Source organism: Pangasianodon hypophthalmus, chromosome 4, assembly GCF_027358585.1.
Source record: "Pangasianodon hypophthalmus isolate fPanHyp1 chromosome 4, fPanHyp1.pri, whole genome shotgun sequence".
Lineage (NCBI taxonomy): Eukaryota > Metazoa > Chordata > Actinopteri > Siluriformes > Pangasiidae > Pangasianodon > Pangasianodon hypophthalmus.
In genome coordinates, this window is record NC_069713.1 from 28,692,815 (window position 1) to 28,706,507 (window position 13,693).

At 39.2% G+C, this 13,693-nt stretch overlaps 1 protein-coding gene across 8 annotated transcripts in view; it reads left to right on the top strand.

The window, feature by feature from the left end:
- The window catches only part of kmt2cb (lysine (K)-specific methyltransferase 2Cb), an 81,210-nt gene extending 69,086 nt beyond the window's left edge, over positions 1–12,124 (top strand). For all 8 annotated transcript variants that reach the window (XM_034304019.2, XM_034304023.2, XM_034304022.2 and 5 more), the window contains 10 exons: positions 1,489–1,625; positions 1,921–2,019; positions 2,495–3,659; positions 4,318–4,454; positions 5,243–5,373; positions 5,512–5,683; positions 5,831–5,947; positions 6,305–6,378; positions 6,750–6,858; positions 9,638–12,124. In XM_034304019.2, the coding sequence (XP_034159910.2) occupies positions 1,489–1,625; positions 1,921–2,019; positions 2,495–3,659; positions 4,318–4,454; positions 5,243–5,373; positions 5,512–5,683; positions 5,831–5,947; positions 6,305–6,378; positions 6,750–6,858; positions 9,638–9,730 (2,234 nt within the window). In that variant the 3' untranslated portion in view covers positions 9,731–12,124. The remainder of the gene's footprint in view (positions 1–1,488; positions 1,626–1,920; positions 2,020–2,494; positions 3,660–4,317; positions 4,455–5,242; positions 5,374–5,511; positions 5,684–5,830; positions 5,948–6,304; positions 6,379–6,749; positions 6,859–9,637) is intronic.
- The last annotated feature ends 1,569 nt before the right edge of the window (positions 12,125–13,693 follow it).

Genomic DNA, 13,693 nt, shown 5'->3' on the forward strand with positions numbered 1-13,693 from the left:
AACGTTTGCACAGTATTTGAGCGACAATGGCATTTCCATAATAAATGAAAATAATATATATATATTTTTTTTAAAGCCCGGAGTATTTCCAATTGAGAAAGCAAATGATGCGAGTTGCTCTCGAAGCCTTTTTACTAGAATCACTGGAGGGGGGAAACAGTGGGGGACAGCAGTCTGTCTCTAATTGTTTTCCCATCATCATTCACACAGATGATTATCCGCTTTAACGATGTTTGCTAACTCTGGCGCCTCGTTATTTCTCTGTCTGAGCGGCCCGTGTGGATCAGGTGATGACAGAGTGTCGTTGATGGCTCAATGATTAGGGAAGCTAATGAAACGTAGTAACGATCCTGGCCTGCTCGAGTCTGTTTATCTGTCACACACTTTCAGATATTTGCTCAATCACTGTGTCCTATCGGATTAAAATGGAGCATCAGTGGGAATTTTAGTGTGGATGCCAATATTCCTGAAGGTCATTATGTAACCTCTGTTCCCGGGCCGATACAAAATCAAGTCTAATTGGTTTATGTAGAGTATTTAGTACAACACGCGCTGTGAAGTGAAGTCACGTTAATCAGCACAAACTGCAACCACTCTGTGAAATTACAATGTATAAAAATTAAGTGAAAAACAATCAGAAACATTTTAGGGAAAAATAAAAAAAGTTACAATAACCAGGTTGAACACTATCGGGATTAAAATCTTTTCATTCACAACCAAAGAAATTAATCTTTTGACATAATGCAATATAGACAGCTGCTTGATTATAGTTCTGGTTCTCTCTTGCCAGTCGTGACTTGCGTGAGCCACCACTTGGTGCATGCACAAATAACATCTGTCTCTAATCATTCTGCTCTAGAGGCAAGTTGAAACGGCTGTTTATCACGATGATGCCCGGTGGAAAAAAAATGCATTATAGTCGTAAATTATTTGGTTTGCTTGATCATAGCTGTGGGTAAGGACTCCCTCCCTAGATTTATAGGTACAATTAGGAATGTGCTGATCAGTTACAAACCTCTCCAATCTGAGGAAGTTATTTAATAGAGAATAATTGTACTGTTGTAGTGGGTTCGAGTCTCAGGTCCGGGAGGGATTGTAGGTGGGGGGAGTGAATGACCAGCGCTCTCTTCCACCCTCAATACTACGACTGAGGTGAGACCCTTGAGCAAGGCACCAAACCCCCAACTGCTCCCCAGGGGCAAAAAAAAGGCTGCCCACTGCTCCGGGTGTGTGTTCACGGTGTGTGTGTGTGTGTGTGTGTGTGTTCACTCTGTGTGTGTGTGTGTGTTCACTACTGTGTGTGTGCACTTGGATGGGTTAAATGCAGAGCACAAATTCCAAGTATGGGTCGCCATACTTGGCCACAAGTCACTTCTACAAAGGAGAAATGCACAATTATCTGGGGATACCAAGATCAGAAAGATTTGATAATGTGAGTGTTCTTTGTACATACTGTTTACACCCGATTGTGCTGTTTGCTGCTCACAGGTCCAATGAGAGGTAGAGAGCAGTATCGGGACGGCTCGAGCAGCCCGGGCCCGAAGCCACAGTGGTGCCGCCATTGTAAGGTGGTCATCCTGGGGGGCGGTGTGAGGAAACCCAAAGATCATCAAAGCAAAGCGCAGGTAGGAGGGTTTTTTTTTTTTTCCTTTCCTCCCCTTTCTCTAGTTGTTGTGATTAGCAGCTTCTGTAGGCTTCTGAATTACAAATTAAGAATTGCTAGTTTGGATATAATATGCTAGTGATATTTTAAAAGGTTTTGCTTTTCAGTGTTTAATGTTTTCTGCATGCCATGACTGAAAAGCAATACATTTGTGTTTTGTATTTTGGGTTCTTTTTAAGAATAACACCTGGTATGACCATTGGTATCTTTATAAAACAGCGGGTGTCATGAATTTCTTTACTCTGTTTGCTCTACAGGACTCTCAGCCAAGCTCTGATGGAGATCTGGTGTTCTGCAGCCATAGTTGTCTCATACTGCACTCGTCTTCACAATCCAAAGGCAGTGGTGACACCAAGGTTTGTTCTGTTGTAAAGCAACACATCAGTACAGAATGAATAAAATAAATCATCAAGAGATGCTTTGCCTCCTACATGCATTTTTGTTCCAGTGAAACTAAATTTCAACATGGAAAGTGGAAATGAAAGTTAGGAAACACACAAAGCCTTTTATTTCAACGTAGAAAAACATGACTAAAACCAAAAGATTAGCCAAATTCATAGCTGCTTAATCCAGGATATTTTTTCTAAGGAAGCGTATGTGGAACCAGTGTGTTTAAAAATACTGGTTGTGTTTTTGTCCAAGCTCAGAAGCTACTAAGTAAATGCAACAATTTTTTTTTTTAAAGAAAATCATATCATCAGATTATGATGAAGGGAGTCACAATTATGATGCTTATTCAGGCCCACTTTATTTAAATTGATATGAAGCCTATAGGTCGAAAGTTGTCAGAATGTTAAGCCTGAATATTGACAGATGTCTTTGTGTCTCCAGGCATCTGTGGCCCTGCTTTCAGACGTGTCTGTGAAAGGAAGTCCATCCAAAGCACAGCACCAGTACAACAACAACATGTCCTCTTTAGATGTCCACTGTTTGGCCCAGCTTCAGCCCAAGACTTTGCCTCCTTCCCCCTCTCAGCCTGGACGCCATGTCACTCCTACTGCACCCGAGCCTCTAAAAATGCAGCCCAAGTTGGAGCCAAGTCTTCCCGAAGGGCAGAATCTCAAAGTGACCGTAAAGCTCAAGCCTCGTTTGCAGAACCAATCGGACGAGAAGCTTTGGCACCATGGAAAACGCTGGAAAGGCCTGCGTTGGCGCAAATGGACGATGCAGATTGTGGTCCCAAAACCCGGATCTCCAGCACCGGAAAAGGCTGTGGAGGATCTCCTGCTTCAGCTGAACTCATCTCTGCGTCCTTGCTCGTCTCTCCGAGACCGGCGCCGCTGCTGCTTCTGCCATCAGGAGGGTGACGGGGTGACAGATGGTGCTGCTCGTCTCCTCAACCTGGACCTGGACACATGGGTTCATCTGAACTGTGCCCTCTGGTCCTCAGAGGTGTACGAAACCCAAGCAGGTGCCCTGATCAACGTGGAGCAGGCACGTCAGCGGGGTCGAACCATTTCCTGCGCCTTCTGCCAACGCCTGGGCGCCACCAGTGGTTGCCACCGACTCCGATGCCTCAACGTCTACCACTTCACATGCGCTTTGCAGGCTGGCTGCACCTTTTTTAAGGACAAAACCATGCTGTGCCACCAGCATCGGCCCAGAATCTCTGGTTCTGGTGCCCTTCTGCACCTCGAGGACCAGCAGTTGCGCTGTTTTTCTGTTTTCCGTCGTGTCTACGTCCAACGTGACGAACTACGCCAGCTGGCAGCTGCTGTTCAGCGTCCAGAGCTTGGACATACCTTTCGCGTAGGCAGCTTGCTCTTTCACACTATGGGGCAACTTCCACCTGCCCTGATGCCCAACTTCCACTCATCCAACACCATTTTCCCACTCGGATATGAGGCTAGCCGTCTGTACTGGAGCATGAGGCATGGGCACCGTCGTTGCCGCTACGTATGCACTGTTGAGGAGCGCCAAGGGCGTCCAGAGTTCTGCATCCGAGTCCTGGAGAAGGGCTACGAAGATCTGCTGCTCACCGACACCACGGCTAAAGGTGCAGAGTGTGTGTTGTCTGAGATAGATGGTAGAGAGATATATAGATTCACAGCTGTCCATTTAAAGCTTTCTCTATACTTCCTTATGAAACTGTATTTGGGGGCGTGGCTATGTATGATTTCACTTAATAGTCTAAACACCCTTAAACCATGCGTGATATGCGAATTATTACAGGATGATGACTGGCTTCCTAGAAGCTTATATCCACTAATCCTGGGTGCTAAGATAACTAGCTAGCTAATGTAGCTAATGTTAATGGTTAGCGAAATCATCGTTGTAATGGTGACACTTTATCTCGGGCTAGCTGCTGGTAAATAATGAGTGATAGATAAAAAAACGAGACAGTGAAATCCCACTCGTGTCAATCTGTGTTGCCGAGTTGTTAACTAGCTATTATGAACAGCGTGGGGGTGTTTCCAATTTGCATATTCATGCATATTCATAGATCCTGACCTTGTTAATAAGGATAAAGTAGGAATGTTCCTAGGCTCCTTCAGTCATTGTTAATAAGGATAAAGTAGGAATGTTCCTTTAACATAGATTATTGTAATGGTTTAAAATTTCACAGGTGGACTTTAATGAGTATATGTGTAGTTTGTACCGTTTTGCTTCTTGTACTTTAACACCTCTGGTTGTGTGCGCGTGTGTGTGTCTAGGAGTGTGGGATAAAGTCCTGGGCTCTGTAGCAGAACGGAGGGCAGAAACAGGAATGCTGCGTCTTTTCCCGATCTACCTGAAAGGAGAAGATCTGTTCGGTCTCACCGTGTCCGCAGTGACGCGCATCGCCGAATCAGTGAGTAACACTACTAAGATCAATAGTTCTATAATTCTGTATAATTAACTTGCATACATATGAACATATACATATTAGGGAATAATGTTTGATGGATATTTGCAAACAAAAGTTCACTTAAAGACAGTGGAGGGTGTGATGGAGGCATTTGCTGGCAGCTATTAAGGCAAAAACAAAAGCAAGGAAATGCAAATGGTGTTAGAGAATATTTGTACAACATTCAGAAAAGGGGGTGCAAACTTTTTTTTTTTTTTTTAAACACTTTTTTTTTTTTTTTTTTGTAACAAACAAAACCTGTTTGACTAATTAGCCATAGAGAGGAATTTGTATTGTATGTATATGAATACACTTGTATAGTATATACATATATAATTAATGACTAAAATAATTCATTTTGTTCTTATAAACATCATGTATTATTATTTTTATATAGTTTTATTTTTATTTATTTTTTGTAATGTTTTTGTATATTTTTATAAATAGTAATATAAATAATAATAAATAATATAAATATTTTAAAAATGGTATTTTAATATAAAATTCAATATAGGATTAATTTATTTGTTTATTTATGGCTATTTGAAGTTATTGCAATTTGCTATAGTAAAACACATGTAAGGCATTTATACACATAAACCTTACTGTACAGTGTTTATTTGGGAAATGAGATTACTTAATAAGCTTTATAATTACATTAAAGAGATTTTTTTATTATTTAGTATTTCCATCTTCTCTGGTCTCACATTGCTTCTTTCGTTTGTTTGTTTGTTTGTTTTTTGTGATCGTAGCTGCCAGGTGTGCAGGCTTGTTCGAGGTACCGCTTCCGTTACGGACGCAACCCGATGCTGGAGCTTCCTTTATCCATCAACCCCTCAGGCAGCGCCCGATCTGAGCTCAGGAGCTACCCGCAGGGTCAAAGGTCAGTGTGTAGATGAGGAGTGTGTCTGAAAATGTGGTTTGAGACTAATATTTAAAAGAACAACAACAAAAAAAAAAAAACAACAATGCAAGTTTGGGTGAGATCATCATGTCTCCTGAAACTGCGTCCATCACTCAGGTTAGAGATCTTATCTACGTGGAACCGGACGTCTTTAGCGATCCAGAACTCGGCTCCTCCGGAGGCCGGCTCGTCCCACAGTAAACACTTTGTTCACTCCAAGTCGTCTCAGTACCGGCGACTGAGCAGCGAGTGGAAGAGCAACGTTTACCTCGCTCACTCACGCATCCAGGTCAACATCTGTCAACATCTGCTTTTTTTTTTTTTTTTTTTTGGAAAGAGCTTTAGCAGTGAGAAATTCTCATACATAAAAGAAAAACTGTGGAAGCTATGGAACAGTCAATTAATTAATTAATTAAGTGTGTGTGTGTGTGTGCAGGGCCTGGGACTCTTCGCTGCTCGGGACATTGAGAAGCAGACGATGGTGATCGAGTATCTCGGAAACATCCTCCGTAACGAAGTGGCCATGAGGAAGGAGCTGCACTACAAGACCAAGGTGTGTATCCTATATAATAATAATTATAAGATTTATTTTAGTCATACTATTTCATCTATAGGCCATACTCACATGATATACAAGAACAAAATGAATTCGAAAATATTATTTCCATTTGGAAAAAAAATGTTCGTTAAAGATAGAAAGCTTACGTTATGCCACAGTTGCGCTGCTGAATTCTGGATTCTGATTGGTCAGAAAGTGTTGACTGATTTTCTGTAAGAGCAGCTCTGGCAGTAGCGCAGGTTTATATTAATGCGCTCACTCTGATACATTATCATTTCTATAGTAACAGCTCATACACTTAATGCTCCAACACAAAAGTGATTGTGTTCCTGATTTGGTTTTGTCTCTCAGAACCGAGCGGCGTTCATGTTTCGCATCGACAGCGACTGCGTGATCGACGCTACTTGCTCTGGAAGCCCTGCAAGGTAAAAATAAATAAATAAAAATATAAAAATAAATAAAAAATTCTAAAAAAGGAAGTTATTAATACATCTATAACCAGTACTCTTTGGTTGCAACCTGTTATGTGTATGTGTATTAAATATCTTTATTTTTTAGTTGTTGTTTCCTGTTGTTGTTTAAGATGTCCTGATAATCAGTCACATGATATACTATGATACTGAGGACGCAACATTGGTATCGCAGACATTTCAAGATTCCGTACAACACGTGCAGCTGCAGTGATATAAAATATAAAAAATTATTAAATATTACAGGAAACGAACAGCAAATTTCAGTTGTTCACTTAATATGAGCTCAGTATATAGTGTGTGTGTGTGTGTGTGTGTGTGTATAGGTACATCAATCATTCCTGCTCGCCAAACTGCGTGGCAGAGGTCGTGACCTTTGAGCGAGGATACAAAATCATCATCAGCTCCAACCGCAGGATCGAGAAAGGAGAAGAGGTAACACATGCACATGCACACCATGCTCTCCAGCAGATTGCTCAATAATATTAATAATAATAATGATAATAATAATAATAATAATAATGATCAATTTAAATGTAGACAGTCTGTATTTTGGCAGTGTGTAGTGGCCAAAATAGTACACTAATTATATTACACACAAGCATTGGTTTACTTTTTAATTTTCTTTAATAGCAGCTCTGACAGTAGCGCAGGTTTATTTAGGGTTAATGCGCTCGTTCTAATACGTTATCATTTCCACAATAACACTTCATTCACAGGGACTTGTTTTCTTATTTAACAAAATGTATGAAAATGTATAAAAACATGTACAGTGGATATAAAAAGTCCACACACCCCTGTTAAAATGTCAGGTTTTTGTGAAGTAAAAAAAATGAAACTAAGATAAATCATGTCAGAAAAATAAAAAAAGCTACAATAATCAGGTTGCTTAAGTGTGCACACCCTTTAATAATTGGGGATTTCGCTGTGTTCAGTATGAACCAAACACATTCAATCTCATGTTCAATAGTAATTTTCATAAGTTGTCATCAGTGAAGTTATTCTGATTAACCCAAAATAAAGACCAGCTGTTTCTGTAGGATTTTCTTGACATGTTCTTGGTTTCATCTGACTGCTGAAGCCGTGGTCTGCAAAGAGTTTACAAAGCATGTACGGTATCTCACTTATTGAAAGATATCGATCAGGAGGGGCGTATAAAAGAATTTCCAAAACATTAGATGTACCATGGAACACCGTGAAGGCCATCATCTACATGTGGAGAAAGTGGGGCACCACAGTGACATCACCAAGAACAGGACGTCCCTCCAAAATTTACAAAACAACAAGACAAAATCTTACCAGGGAGGCTGCCAAGAGACCAACAGCAACTTTAAAGGAGCTGCAGGAATCTCTGACAAGTACTGATTACTCTCCGCATGTGACAAATCTCGTGTTCTTCACATGTCTGGGTTATGGGGTAGGGTGGCCAGACAAAAGCCCTTCCTCACAAAAAACATCCAAAAAAAAGCACATCACCAAAAGAACACTATACCCACGGTGAAGCATGGTGGTGGCAGCATCATGCCTTAGGGTTGCTTTTCTTCAGTCAGAACTGGGGCTTTTATTAAGGTGGAGGGAATCATGAATAGCTACAAATTCCAGTCGATTTGAGTGCAAAACTTTCAGGTGTCTGCTAGGAAGCTGACGATGAAAAGGAATTTCACCTTTTAGCATGACGATGACCCAAAGCGTACGTCTAAATCAACAAAGGAACGGCTTAACCAAAAGAAGATCAATGTTTTTGAATGTCCTAGCCAGAGCCCAGACCTGAATCCAACTAAAATCAGTGGGGTGACCTGAAGCGATCTGTTAAAATGTTTGTTAAAATGGTTGTTTTGTAAGAAAGGTTGGGAAAATATTGCCAAGTCAAGATGTGCCACGCTGACTCTTAGCCAAAATCACTGAGTGGTGTAATAATACCAAAAAGTGCTTCAACAAAGTATTAGTTTAGGGCTGTGCACACTTATGCAACCAGGTTATTTTAAGTTTTATTTTTCTTTTTTTCCCTAAAAAAGTTTCTGATATTTTTCACTTAATTTCACATTAAAGTAAGGAAAGGTTCTGACATGATTTATCTTACTTTCATTTTTTTACTTCACAAAAACCTGCTATTTTAACAGGTGTGTTTCGAATCTTTATATTCATTGTATGTAAATGTATGATCAATAAGATGACGTTGCTTTTATACGGAGACATTTTAACATTTATGGAAAGAGTCTCCAGTGTGTGTGCTTTGTAACAACTGTAGTTTTCCGACATCTTCAGGAGGAAGAGGTTGCGATTTGCGATTTGTCTTCCAAAAAAAAAAACAACAAAAAAAAAAAACAGATGCTGGTGAAGGAACGACTGTTTCATGGACTAACAGGAAGTGACTTGTTTCACGGACATTCCACAACATTAAACGTAAATACAATGCGATAAATAGTAAACTTGTCGTTCTTTAATAAATAAAAAAGTGTAATCATTGGCAAATCGTTGTTGTATAATAGGAATAAAATCCTTCAGGACACACTGTTATAGGAAAATGATCAAATTTGGCAAAACCTGGCATCATGATTTTTGTAACGATTCTGTCCGGACACGTCAAACTGTTTAAAAGCTCATAAGCAGCACTTGACGAACACGATATAGAACATGGCTGCTTAGATATTTAAAAACGGAGGAAGGTGTTCAGTTTTATCTATGTAACTATGTCGCATTTATCAGTCGCTTACGTTAAACGTGAAACTTGCACAAACGGGCTCTTTTTTACCGGAATTAGTCGCTGCAGGATAACTTTACTTACGTGAACTCTCACCTCTCTACAATTTTATCATTTTGTGAAGGAATTAGTGGAAATGAACGAAAATGTCGTAAACATGAGTACATAGCTACATAGCTACATACATGAGTATCTAGCTACTCATCGTCGATGCTAACATCAGGCAGTGCTAGCTGTGCATGAATTCTTACACAAAGGAATTTCTATCCTTAGTGAACAATTTTAGTTTTTGAAAGTTTAGTCTCGGCAAAGACGAGGTGGAAAATCTTTCCGTTGCGAGCGAAGGTGGCGTTAATGCCTGAGGTTCTGTGCTAAGCAGTCAGCTGTACGTCATTTTACCCTGCCTCTACACACTTCCCTTTGATTTGGCTAGGGCAGGTTTATTCTGTCGTGTAAATGTTACCCTTTACATCTCACTTCCTTTAACGATGTTCTGTGATTTTGTGTTTTTAGCTGTGCTACGATTACAGACTGGGTCTGGTGGACAACCACAGCAAGGTCGCGTGTCTGTGTGGGGCAGCAAACTGCCGCAAGTGGATGAACTAGATTACGTTTATAAAAAAAAAAAACAGGAAAAGGACCCGGTCATTCCTGAAGCTCAGCGGTGCCGAGACACTGAAGACTGAAGGCAGGAACGACAGAGGCAACAGACAGAGGATCTTTTTTGTGCGAAATCAAGAGGAAAACACACGTTTGTGTTAGAGCCATTTGCATCGTTCTCTGGAGGAGGTTCGATTTATCCTGCGCGCGCCTGTGTGCGTGTGTGTGTGTGTGCGTGTGTGTGCGCGTGTATGTAAAGGGGAAAATTTCACCAGCGAATGAGATGCGAAAGACGAGAGCGAGAGCGATCACTGTACCGGTTATGCCTTATTGGTTGGAAAAGTGGGCGGAGCTATCCGCGACTGTAACGTAGAACATCACTGAACGAAGAATGTAAGGACTTCCGCAAAGGGGAAAAAAAAAAAGTAACTTGCACTAAAAAGAAGAAGAAAACAGACGAAACTCACGAAAAAAAAGGACAAATACTTGATTCCATGAGTCAGTTTTAATCCTCGGTTGTTTTGTTTTGCTCTTTTTTTTCTTGTGTGTGTGTCTGTGTGTGTGTGTAAGAAAAAATTGTGTTTTTGTATTTATTACCATGTGAGTGAATGAGTGCGCCTATTTTTAATGATGTGATAGATTTAAAAAAAAAAAAAAAAATCACGAAAAGAAAACAAACCAGAAACTGCGAACAGTATGAAGAGATTCTGTTACGTCTGTAAATAAAATGTACATAAATGAAAAATATCGGAATGACGATCGACCAAATACTACCTTATTCATATCGATGTTTTAGATGTGCTCTGTTTTTTTGTTTCGTTTTGTTTCTTTTCCTCCTCCTTTTAAAAATTATTTAATGCAGATGCGCCTGTTATCCGTCTCAGAGGTTATTTTAAATGAATATTCTGTACAGAATTGCAAAGGATTTTCAATAAGTATTTTCTCTGTATGGTATCGTAGTGATTTTGTGACTCATTCTGACCACTTTTTTTTTTTATTTTTTTTTTTTTTTTTGGCAGGGAGGATTAGGTGTTATGCTAAAGCAAACTGCTACCTTCATAAGGGCTTCGTAACACATGCATAAGCCGTGAATTGCACATTTTATAGGATAATGTAGGGCTTGTGTGTCTTATATGTGTACATATGAAGTAACACAATCACTGAATAACAAGATTCGGGGAAAAATATTTTTTAATATTCTAAAAGCCATGAGAAAACCGTTGGAAAATGGACGCCTTTGATAAGCTAGCTGATGAATAATATGACTAGAAGCTAATATTTTATTAATGTTTATATGAACGATGAAATGGCGCTATACTAACGTGAAGGATATTTTTCTGCAATTTCTTCCTTTTTTTAGTCAGGAAAGATTATAATCCGTCAATGAACTCAATTTATTTTTATTTATTGTTCTGTTTATATACACATATAATGTATATACTCATACATTATACTATAGCTGTTATTCAGTGCTTATGCATGTGTCATGAAGTCGTTCTGTAGCTAGCCTTTTAATAACATGTTACCAAAAAGATATCGTAATAAATCTGGTTTTGCGAAATGAAATAATCATAACTCTAAAACAGATTAGGCACAACTTGTATGTTTAATCCAGTAAGCTTTAGCCACCGTGACTTTTTTTAAAAAGAAATTGTACATACAGATCACGCTTGGAATTATCGACTTGTCAATATTAGACACGTGTCGATGGTTTGCGGAAAATCTGCCATTTTTGTGGTGACAGAATTATTTCCTTCTCCACAGAGAACCTGGCGATATTTTGACGTGTCCGTGATAACAGTACGTAATATCATGATGTAATTTATAATCGATTATCGGCACACGCCAGTAATATTTCGTCCTGTTCACATTTCACACTTAGTCGTTTTGAAACTTTCTTTCTTCTCTCTTGTACACAAACTACCCAATTTTACCCCAAATTGTACAGGGCATGATTTTTTTTTTTTTTTTTCCAGAAAGACTCAGTTGTATATATTTTGAACAGCTGTATCAAAAAAAATTGTTTCCTGAATATTTTTCTTGTCTTGTAAAATATGTCGACCTTTTCCCGGTGGTGTTTTTTCCCCCCTCCGCTGTATAGTAGGTCTCAACAGTTTTGGAAAATGAAGCCTTTTGAAGTACACAGAGCGATTATAGGGTTTGGTATTAAAGGAACTGAATTTAGGAACATTTACAGAAAAAAATAAAATATTTTACATCAGTGGTTGTTCATTGTGTCTGAATGAATTATGGGCTGCGTGGTGCACAAAGTCTCAAGCGATGCTAGCGCCATTCTCAAGGACATGATCCAGGAATAAACGATTAAACATCTGCTTTTAAAGTCCTAAAACACTGCAGTGAAACTTTCTAGAATATCAGTGAAAGCAGATTTCTTGGGGGTGGGAAAAAAAAACAACAAAACGTCCAGTGAACATCAGTTCTGCTCATAGCTACACCTTGTTGGCGGACGGCCTGACAGGTTCGAGCTGACAGGAAGGCTACGGTAACTTAAATAACCGCTCTTTACAAACATGGTGAGCAGAAAAGCATCTCAGAATGCACAAACCTTGATGCAGATGGGCTACAACACCAGAAAACCACTTTGGAGTTTAGACAGGAGTCTGCAGTGGGTACAGACTCACCCGAACTGGCCAGCTGAAGACTTCTTATCTGAAATTCAAAACAATGTATTTAATTTCTTTCTTTTTTTCTATTTTTTTTTTAAAAATCTCTCCAATGTCTTAAAACACAGCATTAAATTAATTTCAACTCATTCACCCCAGTTGACCTGCATGTATATTAGCAACAAGATGGGTTGTTGTCTAATTAAGGTGTTCAACTTATATCTCATGTAATATACACTATATGGCCAAAAGTTTGTGGACACCTGACCATCATCTTCCCCAAACTGTTGCCAGAAAGTTGGAAGCACACAATTATGTAGGATGTCTCTGTATGCTGTAGCATTACAATTTTACCTTCACTGGAACTAAGAGGCCCAAACCTGTTCTAGCATGACAATGCCCCTGTGCACAAACCAAGCTCTTGTGGCTGAATAGACAAATCCCCACAGTCACGCTCCAAAGTCTAGTGAAAGCCTTCTCAAAAGAGTGGAGGTTATTACAACAGCAAAGGGACTAAATCTGAAATGGGATGTTCAAAAAGCAAATATGAATGTGATGATCAGGTGTCCGCAAACTTTTGGCCATATAGTGTATCTGTGGAATGAAGCGTAAGCTGGGTGAGGTCATGAAACCGAGGATCGGTAGTTTGGAATTCACTGCGTAAATTCACACTGACAACATTTTAACTTGTCATGAGAAAAAAAAAAAAGTAGCTAAAGCAAGCTCAGAATGTAGCTAGATGACATCACAGACTCATTTGCATATCCACTGACAGATCAAGATCGTTGGCATATCAAATTACAAATTCGGCTACATGACGAAGAAACTTAAGATATAATAAAACAAGAGTTTCATCAGAATAGACAATAAATGATTATAATTTATTTCTTATGGAAAGAAGTTGATCTTTGGTCACGGCATCACAAACTAAACTTTTTACACCTTTACAAAACAAAATGAAAAAATGAAGTGGCGATGGTGAGTAGTCGTAAAGGAAGCGGTTACAGATGGAACGACTCGCTTTAAGTACTTGTAAAAATCGCCGAGGAGAGAAAACAAAGAACAGAGAACAGTGCGAGGGTGGGACAAAGAGCGATGATCAGTGATTGGCTGTTGGGAACAATGCTGATCAGTGATTGGACGATCATTTATTTATTTAGTTATTTGTTTACTTACCTAATTTTGATTACGTATTTACTTGCCTTACTTTTATTTATTTATTTATTTTTTTTAATTCCTTATTTTAATTGATTGATTGATTATTAAAAATTAGGACGCTCTCCCTGATTTCCACATGCTCTTGACTGCAAGAACTGAAAGAAGTTTTTTTTTGGCTAAAACACTT